The following is a 17,367-nucleotide window of genomic DNA, read 5'->3' on the forward strand; positions in this document are numbered from 1 at the left end:
GGCTACGTAAATAAGCAAAATTGCCGCATTTGGAGTGAAGAGCAACCAGAAGCCGTTCAAGAACTGCCCATGCATCCCGAAAAATGCACTGTTTGGTGTGGTTTGTACGCTGGTGGAATCATTGGACCGTATTTTTTCAAAGATGCTGTTGGACGCAACGTTACGGTGAATGAACACATTTCGAACCGAACACTGATTTTGGTAATAAAATTCAATGATTTGCAAGCGTTGCTCGTTAGTAAGTCTATTCATGATGAAATGTCAAAGCATACTGAGCATCTTTCTCTTTGACACCATGTCTGAAATCCCACGTGATCTGTCAAATACTAATGCATGAAAATCCTAACCTCAAAAAAATCACCCTTTAGCTGCCATATAGACCGATCTCTCGATTTAAGATTTTGGGCTCATAATGGGCGCATTTAATGTCCGATGTCACCAAAATTTGGGACAGTGAGATGTGTTAGGCCCTTCGACATTGTTCTTCAATTTGGCTCAAATCGGTCCTGTTTAGGATATAGCTGCCATATAGACCGATCTCTCGATTTAAGGTCCTGCGCCCGTAAAAGACGCATCTATTGACCGATTGCGCTAAAATTTGGGACAGTGAGTTATGTTAGGCCCTCCGATATCCCTATTCAATTTGGTTAAGATCGGTTAAGATTTGGATATAGCTGCCATATAGACCGATCTTTCGATTGAAGGTTTTGGGGCCATAAAAGGCGCATTTATTCTCCGATGTCACCGAAATTTGGGAAAGTGAGTTAAGTTAAGCCTTTCGACATACTTCTGTAATATGGCACAGATCGGTTCAGATTTTGATACAGCTGCCATATAGACCCATCCGCTGATTTAGGGTCTTAGTCCCATAAAAGCCACATTTATTGTCCGATTTTGTCAAAATATGGGACAGTGAGTTGTGTTAGACCCTTCGACATTCCTTCTCTCAATTTGGCCCAGATCGGTTCAGTTTTGGATATAGCTGCCATATAGATCTATATAGATTTATATAGATCTTTCGATTTAAGGTCCTGCGCATCTATTGACCGATTGCGCTAAAATTTGGGACAGTGAATTGTTTTAGGCTTTTCGATATCCCCCTTCAATTTGGTCCAAATCGACCCAGATTTGGATATAGACCGATCTCCCGACTTAAGGTTTTGAGTCTATAAAAGGCGCATTTATTGTCCGATTTTGCCAAAATTTGGGTTGTGTTAGGCCCTTCGACATTATTCTTCAATTTGGCCTAGATCGGTTCAGATTTGGATATAGCTGCCATATAGACCAATCTCTCGATTTAAGGTTTTTGGCCCATAAAAGGCGTTTTTATTTTTCGATTTCACCGAAATTTGGGACAGTGTGTTGTGTTAGGCTCTTCGATAGCTTTCTGCAACTTGTCCCAAATCGGACCAGACTATTTAAAGTCTTGGCCCCATAAAAGACGCATTTATAATCCGATTTCACTGAAATTTGACACAGTGACTTATATTAGACTTTTCGACATCCTTATCGTATATGGTTCAGCACCGGATTTTGACAAAAGTTGGTTTACATATATACCCCAGGTGGTGGGTATCCAAAGTTCGGTTCAGCCGAACTTAACGCCTTTTTACTTGTTTTCTTGTATGATAATATCCTTCTTCCTTTACTTCTTGCGCTGTAGCGATGTTTTCATAAACCATTTTCTTTTCATTTTCCCTCCCATTGTTATGCACTAGTCGTTCCTATTGATGCTTTGGTCATAATGAATCTCAAAGAAAATGAAACTAAAAAGTCCATACTGGCTGATTTTCAGTAATGACTCATACTCGCTTTGAAAGCTTCTTCTACTACTGTTGACTTTTCGAGAGTATTGTACTTTCGTGCAATCATGTGAGCTCTTTCAAAATGTCATATGTAAGCAAATTAATTCATTTGGAGAAATCATTTGCATAGATAATTAGATGCTTGGCATGAGCACGTCTGACTGTATGTTATTTGGCTACTTACATCTTTGCTCCAGTGGACCACATAGGGTATGGGCAGATCGTAGGGAAAATCAATGTAACAATTGAAGACTACATATGAGCCAACCTTGGCCTCCAAATGTGATGTTTTCTGGCGATCATGGCGTGCACCTGATACAGCGACACAGGATATGCTCATTAAAATGAAAAGCAATGAAGAAAATAGAACTAAAAATCCATAGGCATTGTGGCATAATATCAGTTTACGTTGTCTCATGGCGATGTGATTGTGAGCAGAGTGGACTGACTGCTGGGAAGACGACCGAGTAGAGGTGAGTTTGTTTGTTTGGTTTTTTACACCGTAGTTTAGCGTCTTGCGCTTGGCAGTTTAGATTTCTGGTATTCCTTGCGAGGGGGTTTTGCAACACAAATGATTGGATGTGGTTTTTCTTGTATGCTGGCTTTGTTTTTTTCTTCTTTTCTGTTTCTTAACTAAAATGCATTAAATTTCGTGTTTTCTTTTTAATTTTCGTTTAAGAAACTTTTGTTTCTTCCTTTTTTGTGGATTTCAATTAAATTAAATACTTGGCGCACGACACTGTTTTTTTTTTTTTTTTTTAGGGAGAGCAAGACATTTACTTTGTGGATTTTACTTTTCCTTGGGTTTTGGGAATGTTCCCTTAAAAAGTTGTTGCCTTATGTTTGTGTGAGTGTGGCCGAGTAGCTGTGTGAGTGTGTATGAGTGTTTCTAATGACTTGGTATTTTTCTAATTAAATTAATTTAATAACGTTTAAATTAATAATGTGGTTAAAAGCTGCTGCTCTTTTTCGTGTACAATTATGAGAGGAGAACTTTTGATTAATTAACAAAATTCTTTCGTTCATTAAAGTGCTGGTTTGCTGGGCACAAACGCAGAACAAGTATGCGAATCTATTAAATGCAGATTTTTTTTTGGTAGGTTTTGTTTTGCCTTTCTTAATTGAATTGAATTGGATTTTTTTTCGTAAAAATTTTTGCTTGTTTATTTTTTTTCTTGTAGGAATTTTTGAATTATGTTCACTTCACATAAGAATGAATTCCTTTTTGGCTTCGCTATTAATTCGTTTCGAGACCGGACACATACTAAAAGAAAGCACCAAAAATCAGGTCAAATGTGATGTGATGTTTTTCTTTTTTTTGTTGGTGATGATATCTCTTAACTCGCTTAAAACGTTTCAATCTCAAATCTATTTGAGTTAATTTGAATCTTGCACTCAGCAAAATGTCTGTCTGACCAAACTGAAAGCTTTGTCACTTTTGGCTCTTTTTTTTTTGTAGTTGACCGAGTAGTGTTTTCGGGGGGGCGAAAATTTTCACTTAAATTTCCATTTGGTTTGAGTTTGGGTCGTCGTTTTTCCAGCCTTCCGTTTTCTATTCAGTACAAACAACGAACGTACCGATCGCTCTGATTACTAAACCACAACTAAACTAAAATCTAACTCTAAACCATTGTCTGAAATCGTCTGCCGTCTAATGATGATGGGGTGGATGGCGAGATGACGAGTGTGTAACTACGCCAATGATAATGACGATCATCATCATGATGATGGACAATATCATAATCATCGACGTCATGCTATTTTTGTGTTATTCCATAAAAATTTGAAATAATGATTGGCTGTGTTTTTGCCTGGCTTTCCTTTGGCTTTGTTTGTATATCGTAATTTGGTGTAAGGAAAAACGTGAATACGTGAAATTTCTATTGCAAAGCATTTGGGCACTCACGAATGAATTTTCATGAATGAATTTCTCTGAATGACTACAATTTTCGAAGGCTTTCTTCACTGGCTAATCTTTGAGGAATGTAGACTGTAGCAAATGTTGACAGTTGTTTGACTATTTCATGTGCATACCACCAAAATGGTTGGTGATACTTTTGGCATGATCTTAGCTAGTATATGGAAATCTTTTCTGGGCCTTAAGACGATATACAGGGGTAAGTCATTCAAAAGGAAGTAAGGACGGCCTAATGTTGGGCGAAGCCGACCTTTTGATACCCTACACTACATTGGATATGCAGGCTAAGTCGTTGCAATACTAGTCCAAATCGTTAGACCGTTTATATGGGAGATATATCTAAATCTGAACCGATTTCTATAAAGTTTACCAATAATGTCGAGACTTACCTAGCGAATCCCTCGTGCGAAATTTCATTTGAATCGGTTTACAAATGAGGATGTAATTGCAATTTTAGACCAAATAGGACGAACATATATATGGGAGCTATATCCAAATCTGAACCGATTTTTTTGAAATTCACCAACAATATCGAGACTTACAAGGGAAGTACTCATGCGAAATTTCGTGAGAATCGGTTCACAAATAACGATAAAATTGCAAATTTAAGTCCAAATCGGACAAACATATATATGGGAGCTATATCCAAATCTGAGCCGATTTTTATGACATTCATCAATAATGCCAAGACTTTTAAAGGAACCACTCGTGCAAAATTTCGTGAGAATCGGTTCACAAATGACGATATAATTGCAATTTTAGTCCAAATAGGACGAACATATATATGGGAGCTATATCTGAATCTGAGCCGATTTCTATGAAATTCACCAATAATGTCGAGACTTATAAGAGAACCCGTCGTGCAAAAATTAATGAGAATCAGTTTACAAATAACGATAAAATTGTAATTTTAGTCCAAATCGGACAAACATATATATGGGAGCTATATCTGAATCTGAGCCGATTTCTATGAAATTCACCAATAATGTCGAGACTTATAAGAGAACCCGTCGTGCAAAAATTAATGAGAATCGGCGTACAAATAACGATAAAATTGCAATTTTAGTTCAAATCGGACGAACATATATATGGAAGCTATATCTGAATCTGAACCGATTTCTATGAAATTCACCAATAATGTCGGGACTTAAAAGAGAATCCCTCGTGCAAAATTTCGTGAGAATCGGTTTACAAATAACGTTAAAATTCTAATTTTAGTTCAAATTGGACGAACATATATTGGGTTGCCCAAAAAGTAATTGCGGATTTTTCGTATAGTCGGCGTTGACAAATCTTTTCACAGCTTGTGACTCTGTAATTGCATTCTTTCTTCTGTCAGTTATCAGCAGTTACTTTTAGCTTTAGAAAAAAAGTGTAAAAAAAGTATATTTGATTAAAGTTCATTCTAAGTTTTATTAAAAATGCATTTACTTTCCTTTAAAAAATCCGCAATTACTTTTTGGGCAACCCAATATATGGAAGCTATATCCAAATCCAAAAGGACCATGATTTGCGCATCTGCACCTGGAATGTCCGCACTCTCTATAGATAAGGTGCACTATACGCCCTGGCAGATGTAAAGAGTGATTTGTTAAGAACTTGATAACTTTTTTTTTAAAAAAAACGCATAAAATTTGCAAAATCTCATCGGTTCTTTATTTGAAACGTTAGATTGGTCCATGACATTTACTTTTTGAAGATAATTTCATTTAAATGTTGACCGCGGCTGCGTCTTAGGTGGTCCATTCGGAAAGTCCAATTTTGGGCAACTTTTTCGAGCATTTCGGCCGGAATAGCCCGAATTTCTTCGGAAATGTTGTCTTCCAAAGCTGGAATAGTTGCTGGCTTATTTCTGTAGACTTTAGACTTGACGTAGCCCCACAAAAAATAGTCTAAAGGCGTCAAATCGCATGATCTCGGTGGCCAACTTACCGGTCCATTTCTTGAGATGAATTGTTCTCCAAAGTTTTCCCTCAAAATGGCCATAGAATCGCGAGCTGTGTGGCATGTAGCGCCATCTTGTTGAAACCACATGTCAACCAAGTTCAGTTCTTCCATTTTTGGCAACTAAAAGTTTGTTAGCATCGAACGATAGCGATCGCCATTCACCGTAACGTTGCGTCCAACAGCATCTTTGAAAAAATACGGTCCAATGATTCCACCAGCGTACAAACCACACCAAACAGTGCATTTTTCGGGATGCATGGGCGGTTCTTGAACGGCTTCTGGTTGCTCTTCACTCCAAATGCGGCAATTTTGCTTATTTACGTAGCCATTCAACCAGAAATGAGCCTCATCGCTGAACAAAATTTGTCGATAAAAAAGCGGATTTTCTGCCATCTTTTCTAGGGCCCATTCACTGAAAATTCGACGTTGTGGCAGATCGTTCGGCTTCAGTTCTTGCACGAGCTGTATTTTATACGGTTTTACACCAAGATCTTTGCGTAAAATCTTCCATGTGGTCGAATAACACAAACCCAATTGCTGCGAACGGCGACGAATCGACATTTCACGGTCTTCAGCAACACTCTCAGAAACAGACTCAATATTCTCTTCTGTACGCACTGTACGCATTCGTGTGGTTGGTTTAATGTCCAATAAAGTAAACTGAGTGCGAAACTTGGTCACAATCGCATTAATTGTTTGCTCACTTGGTCGATTATGTAGACCATAAATCGGACGTAAAGCGCGAAACACATTTCGAACCGAACACTGATTTTGGTAATAAAATTCAATGATTTGCAAGCGTTGCTCGTTAGTAAGTCTATTCATGATGAAATGTCAAAGCATACTGAGCATCTTTCTCTTTGACACCATGTCTGAAATCCCACGTGATCTGTCAAATACTAATGCATGAAAATCCTAACCTCAAAAAAATCACCCTTTATTAGAGAAGTACAAGACAGATATAACCGCCTTACAGGAAGTGCGATGGCCCGGGAATGGCGTCACTACAACACCAAACGGTGACGAACTATACTATAGCTGCCATAACACAAGGCATGAATTTAGTTGCGGATTTGTGGTTAGTCGGAGACTGAAACACTTTGTCTCCAGCTTTACTCCGGTGGATGAGAGGCTAGCCACAATCCGCATAAAAGCCAAATTCTTCAACATCAGCCTTCCTTGTGCCCATGCTCCGACGGAAGACAAGGACGGGCAGACCAAGGATATTTTCTACGAGCGCCTAGACAGAGAATATGACCGCTGCCCCGCCCATGGTATCAAAATCGTTCTGGGAGATTTTAATGCGAAGATAGGGAAGGAAGACATTTTTGGTCCAACAGTCGGAAAGTTTAGCCTGCACGAGATAACGTTCAGTAATGGGTCGAGGCTGATAGATTTCGCCGCGGCAAAAAACATGGTAGTCAAGAGCACCTCATTTTAACATAAAAATATTCACAAAGCCACATGGCTGTTACCCGATCAAAATACGAGGCATCAAATTGACCACGTTGTGATAGATGGAAGGCATTCATCCAGCGTGTTAGATGTACGATCGATCCGTGGAGCGAATATATTGGGTTGCCCAAAAAGTAATTGCGGATTTTTTAAAAGAAAAATGCATTTTTAATAAAACTTAGAATGAACTTTCATCAAATATACTTTTTTTTACACTTTTTTTCTAAAGCAAGCTAAAAGTTACAGCTGATAACTGACAGAAGAAAAAATGCAATTACAGAGTCACAAGCTGTGAAAAAATTTGTCAACGCCGACTATATGCAAAATCCGCAATTACTTTTTGGCAATAGATTCGGATCGTTACCATGTTGCAGCAAAGGTTCGCACCCATTTGAACATGGCGAAAAAGTACGATCTGACACTGCACTAAAGCTGGACATTGAATAGCTGCAAACACAACAAATGGCAGCGGCATACTCCACTCGACTGACCCAACTGCTTCATGAAAGCACTCCTTGTTCCGATGATATAATGGCGCAGTGGCAAAACCATTGCCCACTCCATGGAAAATGCCGCGAAATCTGTACTTAGGTACCGGAAGCCTCCTCCAAAAAACCCATGGAACGACCAAGAGTGTCGAGATGCTACTGAAGAAGCCAAGAATGCGGCATATAGAGACACCCTGCAATCAGTAGCAACGCGCCAGATGAAGGAGAGTTATCGGGAGAAAAGGCTAGAAGAAATGAAAATGAAATGGAAAGACGTGAGTGTGAGCGAATTGAAAGGTACAGGAGTCAGAATGAAGACCGGAACTTCTACCAAAGAATTAGACACCAAACCGATGGCTTTGGTGCAGGCACATCCTCCTGCAGAGACAAAGAAGCAAATCTGGTAACTGACACAGATAACATGCTGAGGATATGGAAAGAAGATTTTACCCAACTGCTAGTGTCCGACGTTGGCGGCGAAGAGAATACCGCAGAACCAATCCCTGATGATGGTATAGAATGTTTACCTCCTAGTCAGAATAAGGTCCAAGTAGCAGTGACTCGACTAAAGAACAATAAGACAGCAGGTGCCGACGGGTTACCCGCTGAACTATTTAAGACCGGAAGCGACACTCTGATAAGGCGTATGCATCAGCTTATCTGAGCAATCTGGCTAGAAGAACGCATACTCTATGATTGTAATCTCAGCATACTATGTCCCATACACAAAAAAGAAGACAAGACGGAATGTGCCAACTGCAGAGGAATAAGTTTCCTCCCCATCGCATACAAGATACTCCCGAGCGTACTGTGTGAAGGATTTAAACCTAAAGTCAATGAGATAATTGGGCCCAATCAATGCGGCTTTAGTTCAGGTAAATCCACCCTAGACCAGATATTCACACTGCGCCAAATCCTGGAAAAGACCCGAGAAGGACAAATCAACACCTACCATCTCTTTGTTGACTACAAAGCCGCCTTCGATACTCCTTTACATTCGAAGGTATTTCAAGCCATGTCTGAGTTTGGTATCCCTGCAAAATTAATAAGACTCTGCAGGATGACACTTGCTGATACGCGTTCCTCAGTAAGAAAAGGAAAGAATCTCTCCGAACCATTTAATACCAAACGAGGTTTCAGACAAGGAGACAGCCTATCGTGTGATCTCTTTAAAATACTGGTGGAGAAGATTGACCGAGATGCAGATGTGAATAGATATGGCACACTAATCACAAGAGAACACATGCTACTCGCCTATGCCGACGACATCGATTTCATAGGTCGGTCACCGGATGTTGTAACTGCAGCCTTTGAAAGAATCGAAAGAGAGTCAGTGAAAATGGGTCTGGCAGTAAATGGAGATAAGACGAAATGGATGGAGCAGATAAAGAAAATGGAGAAAGTTGGAAACCACAACTTTGAGACCGTCAGTAAGGCATCTAACTCGGCACCGCCGTAACCGAAACGAATGACACCAGTTTTGAGATAAAGCGAAGAATAATACTGGCAAACATATGCTGCTTTGGACTAAGTAAGCAGTTTTGGAAGCAAGCCCATCTCTCTACAGACGAAGATTACACCATACAAGACACTGATACTTCCCGTGCTGTTGTATGGTTCTGAAGCATGGGTACTTGTGAAAGCAGATGAGGCAGAGCTTGGAGTATTTGAGAGAAAGATTCTTCGTAAAATTTATGGACCAGTTTGCGTTAATGGAGAGAGTAGGCGACGTATGAACCACGAGCTGTATGAGCTGTTATATGGTTCTGAAGCAAGGGTACTTGTGAAAGCAGATGAGGCAGTGCTTGGAGTATTTGAGAGAAAGATTCTTCGTAAAATTATGAACCAGTTTGTGTTAACGGAGAATATAGGCGACGTATGAAGCACGAGCTGTATGAGCTGTATGACGACGATAGCATAGTTACACGCATCAAAATACAACGGCTACGTTGGCTTGGTCATGTTGTCAGAATGGATGAAGGAGCTCCAGCAAAGAAGTCTTTTGAAGGCAAACACGGTGGTACACGCAAACCGGGGCAATCAAAAGCCCGATGGAAAGATCAAGTGGTAGGAGACACCTTGAAACTAGGTGTCAGAGATTTTAAAATGAGCGCAGGAGATCGAGGCGCTTGGAACGCTATTCTACGTTCGACTAGAGGAACAAATATTCTGTCATTGCCAATTAAAGTAAAGTAAAGTAAGTTATAATCCGATTTCATTGAAATTTGACACAGTGACTTAGGTTAGGCTTTTCGACATCCGTGTCGTACATGGTTTAGATCGGCTTATTTATATATAGCTATAGCTATTTAGATATAGCTACTGTACTTATTAGTATTTGGTCCAAATCGGAACATATTTTAATATAACTGTTGTGGGACATAAGGTATGCAATTTTTACCGGATTTTGATGAAAGGTGGTTTACATACATACCCGAGGTGGTGGGTATCCAAAGTTCGTCCCGGCTGAACTTAACGCCTTTTTACTTGTTTTTGTGTGCAACCTGTGGCTCAACAGTGGAAATTAGAAGGCATCTCCCATTTCTGGTTCCTAAGCGCACCATTTTACCTCACCCAAGTAAATATTACACCATTATTGTTTTATATTGGGTTGCCCAAAAAGTCATTGCGGATTTTTCATATAGTCGGCGTTGACAAATTTTTTCACAGCTTGTGACTCTGTAATTGCATTCTTTCTTCTGTCAGTTATCAGCTGTTACTTTTAGCTTGCTTTAGAAAAAAAGTGTAAAAAAAAGTATATTTCATCTAAGTTTTATTAAAAGTGCATTTACTTTCTTTTAAAAAATCCGCAATTACTTTTTGGGCAACCCAATAATTTCAAAGAATTTCTTTCTGGAATATTCAGATTTCTTAATTGAAAGGAGATTTTAATTTCTTTCTTTGCAAACTTTTGAACTTTGTTGATGTCTTTTTATTTTATTTTTTTTGCTAATTAAAGACTGATTCATGCAATGTCAATGGCATGGTACTCGTGGCTCTACACTTCATTTGATAATTTAATAATTTGTTTATGCACTTAAACATTTAAATGAAATGAATTTAATTTGATTTTGTAGCGACGTAATAGGAAATATGCTAAAATTGCTACAAATGACCATTGTAGAACAAAAACAAAAATATACGAAAGCTAACAGACACCCACAGAGAAGGAACGCCACGGCAAAAAGCTCAAGGGTGACATAGACAATGAAATGCCGTGTATCGCAGTAGCACTCGCTTATAAAACACATTTTAAAATAGAGCAAAAAAAAAGACAACATGCCGAATGGAAACTTGACTCTGAGCTATAGCTCAACGATTCCAAATAGTTCGACATGTGTCAACAGCGTTGGTTGGTTCATATGCGGGTGGTGGCGTCACACGCCTGCTTTGATGCCCGTGACTTATGTTGCATTTCGGGTTTCAATTAAAAGTGAATTAACAACCGAACAGAAGCTGAATATGATCTTCCTCCCATGAGTGCTGGCTGCGTGTGTAAGCATTTAATTGATCAATGCGAAGGAGTGATAGACATTTCAATACACTTTAATCCAATTAATTTAATTTACTAGCTTACAAATTTTTGGGTGGAGGGGTGAACTACAATCCCTCACTCACTCAATTCACTCAGCAGCTACGCTCGTACACATGGCCGTTTGTCCATGTTTAATAAACTTTGTGGGGTTTTGTTTTTGGCATGTGTGCCGTGACGCGTTTTTACATCGCCAATGGAGTTCAGCAAGTTGTGAGCGAAGTGCTTAATAAAATTGTGTCATATTTAACGCACTTAAAGCAATAACACAACATTTAGTTCAGTGCAGAAATTATGTTGCAAGTAGTCAGCACCAGAGTGCTTTAAAGTGTCGATCTCGAGTATAGGAGATGTATACTACGATGACCATAGTGGAAGTTAAAAAGTGAATTATAAATAATAACAAAATTCAATGAAAACTTAAAAAAGGCTGTATCTCCTAAACTACGCGTCCTAGAGGGAAATGGGCCTTAATTCGTGACTCCATCAAAAAATTCAAAATTTCTATGAAAATCCATTAAAAATCGAAATTTCTCTAGCAAAACTTAAAATGGCTGTATCTCCTAAACTATGCGTCCTAGAGGGAAATGGGCCTTAATTCGTGACTCCATCAAAAATTCAAAATTTCTATGAAAATCCATTAAAAATCGAAATTTTACTTGCAAAATTGAAAATGGCTGTATCTCCTAAACTATGCGTCCTAGAGGGAAATGGGCCTTAATTCGTGACTCCTTCAAAAAATCCGAAATATCTTCGAAAATCCATTAAGAATCGAAATTTTAGTTGCAAAACTTAAAATGGCTGTATCTCCTAAACTATGCGTCCTAGAGGGAAATGGGCCTTAATTCATGACTCCATCAAAAAATTCAAAATTTCTTTGAAAATCCATTAAAAATTGAAATTTTAGTTGCAAAACTTAAAATTTCTGTATCTCCTAAACTAGAGGGAAATAGGCCTTAATTTGTGACTCCATAAAAAATTTTGAAATTTCTATGAAAATCCATTAAAAATCGAAATTTTACTTGCAAAACTTAAAAAGGCTGTATCTCCTAAACTATGCGTCCTAGAGGGAAATGGGCCTTAATTCGTGACTCCATCAAAAAATTCAAAATTTCTTAAAATGCCTGTATCTCCTTAACTATGCGTCCTAGAGGGAAATGGGCTTTAATTCGTGACTCCATCAAAAAATTCAAAATTTGCTTTGCAAATCCATTAAAAATCACAAAAATCACTAACTTAAAATGGCTGTATCTCCTAAACTATGCGTCCTAGAGAGAATTGGGCCTTAATTCGTGACTCCATCAAAAATTTTGAAATTTCTATGAAAATCCATTAAAAATCGAAATTTCAGTTGCAAAATTTAAAATGGCTGTATCTCCTAAACTATGCGTCCTAGAGGGAAATGGGCCTTAATTCGTGACTCCATCAAAAAATTCAAAATTTCTCTGAAAATCCATTAAAAATCGAAATTTTAGTTGCAAAACTTAAAATGGCTGTATCTCCTAAACTATGCGTCCTAGAGGGAAATGGACCTTAATTCGTGACTCCATCAAAAATTCAAAATTTCTATGAAAATCCATTAAAAATCACTTGCAAAAGTTAAAATGGCTGTATCTCCTAAACTATGCGTCCTAGAGGGAAATTCGTGACTCCATCAATCCATTAAAAATCGAAATTTCAGTTGCAAAACTTAAAATTGCTGTATCTCCTAAACTATGCGTCCTAGAGGGAAATGGGCCTTAATTCGTGACTCCATCAAAAAATTCAAAATTTCTATGAAAATCCATTAAAAATCGAAATTTCAGTTGCAAAATTTAAAATGGCTGTATCTCCTGAACTATGCGTCCTAGAGGGAAATGGGCCTTAATTCGTGACTCCATCAAAAAATTCAAAATTTCTATGAAAATCCATTAAAAATCGAAATTTCAGTTGAAAAACTTAAAATGGCTGTATCTCCTAAACTATGCGTCCTAGAGGGAAATGGGCCTTAATTCGTGATTCCATCAAAAAATTCAAAATTTCTATGTAAATCCATTAAGAATCGAAATTTTAGTTGCAAAATTTAAAATGGCTGTATCTCCTAAACTATGCGTCCTAGAGGGAAATGGGCCTTAATTCGTGACTCCATCAAAAAATTCAAAATTTCTCTGAAAATCCATTAAAAATCGAAATTTTAGTTGCAAAACTTAAAATGGCTGTATCTCCTAAACTATGCGTCCTAGAGGGAAATGGGCCTTAATTCGTGACTCCATCAAAAAATTCAAAATTTCTATGAAAATCCATTAAAAATAGAAATTTCAGTTGCAAAACTTAAAATGGCTGTATCTCCTAAACTATGTGTCCTAGAGGGAAATGGGCCTTAATTCGTGACTCCATCGAAAAATTAAAAATATCTTTGAAAATCCATTAAAAATTTGTTTGAAAATCCATTAAAAATCGAAATTTCGCTTGCAAGACTTAAAATGACTGTATCTCCTAAACTATGCGTCCTAGAGGGAAATGGGCCTTAATTCGTGACTCCATCGAAAAATTAAATATATCTTTGAAAATCCATTATAAATCGAAATTTCAATTGCAAGACTTAAAATGGCTGTATCTCCTAAACAATGCGTCCTAGAGGGAAATGGGCCTTAATTCGTGACTCCATCGAAAAATTAAAGATAATTTGAAAATCCATTAAAAATCGAAATTTCAGTTGCAAAACTTAAAATGGCTGTATCTCCTAAACTATGCGTCCTAGAGGGAAATGGGCCTTAATTCGTGACTCCATCGAAAAATTAAAAATATCTTTGAAAATCCATTATAAATCGAAATTTCAGTTGCAAAACTTAAAATGGCTGTATCTCCTAAACTATGCGTCCTAGAGGGAAATGGGCCTTAATTCGTGACTCCATCAATCCATTAAAAATTGAAATTTCAGTTGCAAAACTTAAAATGGCTGTATCTCCTAAACTATGCGTCCTAGAGGGAAATGGGCCTTAATTCGTGACTCCATCAAAAAATTCAAAATTTCTTTGAAAATCCATTAAAAATCTAAATTTCAGTTGCAAAACTTAAAATGGCTGTATCTCCTAAACTATGCGTCCTAGAGGGAAATGGGCCTTAATTCGTGACTCCATCGAAAAATTAAAAATATCTTTGAAAATCCATTAAAAATTTGTTTGAAAATCCATTAAAAATCGAAATTTCGCTTGCAAGACTTAAAATGACTGTATCTCCTAAACTATGCGTCCTAGAGGGAAATGGGCCTTAATTCGTGACTCCATCAAAAAATTCAAAATTTCTATGAAAATCCATTATAAATCGAAATCTCAGTTGCAAAATTTAAAATGGCTGTATCTCCTAAACTATGCGTCCTAGAGGGAAATGGGCCTTAATTCGTGACTCCATCAAAAATGCAAAATTTCTTTGAAAATCCATTAAAATCGAAATTTCAGTTGCAAAATTTAAAATGGCTGTATCTCCTAAACTATGCGTCCTAGAGGGAAATGGGCCTTAATTCGTGACTCCATCGAAAAAATTAAAGATAATTTGAAAATCCATTAAAAATCGAAATTTCAGTTGCAAAACTTAAAATGGCTGTATCTCCTAAACTATGCGTCCTAGAGGGAAATGGGCCTTAATTCGTGACTCCATCGAAAAATTAAATATATCTTTAAAAATCCGTTATAAATCGAAATTTCAGTTGCAAAACTTAAAATTGCTGTATCTCCTAAACTATGCGTCCTAGAGGGAAATGGGCCTTAATTCGTGACTCCATCAAAAAATTCAAAATTTCTATGAAAATCCATTAAAAATAGAAATTTCAGTTGCAAAACTTAAAATGGCTGTATCTCCTAAACTATGCGTCCTAGAGGGAAATGGGCCTTAATTCGTGACTCCATCAAAAATTCAAAATTTCTATGAAAATCCATTAAAAATCGAAATTTCAGTTGCAAAATTTAAAATGGCTGTATCTCCTAAACTATGCGTCCTAGAGGGAAATGGGCCTTAATTCGTGACTCCATCAAAAAATTCAAAATTTCTATGAAAATCCATTAAAAATAGAAATTTCAGTTGCAAAACTTAAAATGGCTGTATCTCCTAAACTATGCGTCCTAGAGGGAAATGGGCCTTAATTCGTGACTCCATCAAAAATTCAAAATTTCTATGAAAATCCATTAAAAATCGAAATTTCAGTTGCAAAACTTAAAATGGCTGTATCTCCTAAACTATGCGTCCTAGAGGGAAATGGGCCTTAATTCGTGACTCCATCGAAAAATTAAAAATATCTTTGAAAATCCATTATAAATCGAAATTTCAGTTGCAAAACTTAAAATGGCTGTATCCCTAAACTATGCGTCCTAGAGGGAAATGGGCCTTAATTCGTGACTCCATCAAAAATTCAAAATTTTTATGAAAATCCATTAAAAATCGAAATTTCAGTTGCAAAATTTAAAATGGCTGTATCTCCTAAACTATGCGTCCTAGAGAGAAATGGGCCTTAATTCGTGACTCCATCGAAAAACTAAAAATATCTTTAAAAATCCATTATAAATCGAAATTTAGTTGCAAAACTTAAAATGGCTGTATCTCCTAAACTGTGCGTCCTAGAGGGAAATGGCCTTAATTCGTGACTCCATCAAAAAATTCAAAATTTCTATGAAAATCTATTAAAAATCGAAATTTCAGTTGCAAAACTTAAAATGGCTGTATCTCCTAAACTATGCGTCCTAGAGGGAAATGGGCCTTAAGTCGTGACTCCATCGAAAAATTAAAAATATCTTTGAAAATCCATTATAAATCGAAATTTCAGTTGCAAAACTTAAAATGGCTGTATCTCCTAAACTATGCGTCCTAGAGGGAAATGGGCCTTAATTCGTGACTCCATCAAAAAATTCAAAATTTCTATGAAAATCTATTAAAAATCGAAATTTCACTTGCAAAACTTAAAATGGCTGTATCTCCTAAACTATGCGTCCTAGAGGGAAATGGGCCTTAATTCGTGACTCCATCGAAAAATTAAAAATATATTTGAAAATCCATTATAAATCGAAATTTCAGTTGCAAAACTTAAAATGGCTGTATCTCCTAAACTATGCGTCCTAGAGGGAAATGGGCCTTAATTCGTGACTCCATCGAAAAATTAAAAATTTCTATGAAAATCTATTAAAAATCGAAATTTCACTTGCAAAACTTAAAATGGCTGTATCTCCTAAACTATGCGTCCTAGAGGGAAATGGGCCTTAATTCGTGACTCCATCGAAAAATTAAAAATATCTTTGAAAATCCATTATAAATCGAAATTTCAGTTGCAAAACTTAAAATGGCTGTATCTCCTAAACTATGCGTCCTAGAGGGAAATGGGCCTTAATTCGTGACTCCATCAAAAATTCAAAATTTCTATGAAAATCTATTAAAAATCGAAATTTCACTTGCAAAACTTAAAATGGCTGTATCTCCTAAACTATGCGTCCTAGAGGGAAATGGGCCTTAATTCGTGACTCCATCGAAAAATTAAAAATTTCTATGAAAATCTATTAAAAATCGAAATTTCACTTGCAAAACTTAAAATGGCTGTATCTCCTAAACTATGCGTCCTAGAGGGAAATGGGCCTTAATTCGTGACTCCATCGAAAAATTAAAAATATCTTTGAAAATCCATTATAAATCGAAATTTCAGTTGCAAAACTTAAAATGGCTGTATCTCCTAAACTATGCGTCCTAGAGGAAATGGGCCTTAATTCGTGACTCCATCAAAAAATTCAAAATTTCTATGAAAATCTATTAAAAATCGAAATTTCACTTGCAAAACTTAAAATGGCTGTATCTCCTAAACTATGCGTCCTAGAGGGAAATGGGCCTTAATTCGTGACTCCATCGAAAAATTAAAAATATATTTGAAAATCCATTATAAATCGAAATTTCACTTGCAAAACTTAAAATGGCTGTATCTCCTAAACTATGCGTCCTAGAGGGAAATGGGCCTTAATTCGTGACTCCATCGAAAAATTAAAAATATCTTTGAAAATCCATTATAAATCGAAATTTCATTTGCAAAACTTAAAATGGCTGTATCTCCTAAACTATGCGTCCTAGAGGGAAATGGGCCTTAATTCGTGACTCCATCAAAAAATTCAAAATTTCTATGAAAATCCATTATAAATCGAAATTTCATTTGCAAAACTTAAAATGGCTGTATCTCCTAAACTATGCGTCCTAGAGGGAAATGAGCCTTAATTC

The 17,367-nt window shown here is 37.0% G+C and overlaps 1 protein-coding gene across 1 annotated transcript in view; it reads right to left on the reverse strand.

Annotated features, from left to right (window-relative positions):
* The window catches only part of LOC106087368 (protein borderless), a 79,328-nt gene extending 75,907 nt beyond the window's left edge, over window positions 1-3,421 (reverse strand). The window contains exon 1 of the mRNA XM_059365113.1: window positions 1,990-3,421. Within this exon, the coding sequence (XP_059221096.1) occupies window positions 1,990-2,223 (234 nt within the window). The 5' untranslated portion in view covers window positions 2,224-3,421. The remainder of the gene's footprint in view (window positions 1-1,989) is intronic.
* Window positions 3,422-17,367: the final 13,946 nt, after the last annotated feature.

The sequence above is a fragment of the Stomoxys calcitrans genome, chromosome 3 (assembly GCF_963082655.1).
Source record: "Stomoxys calcitrans chromosome 3, idStoCalc2.1, whole genome shotgun sequence".
Taxonomy (NCBI): domain Eukaryota; kingdom Metazoa; phylum Arthropoda; class Insecta; order Diptera; family Muscidae; genus Stomoxys; species Stomoxys calcitrans.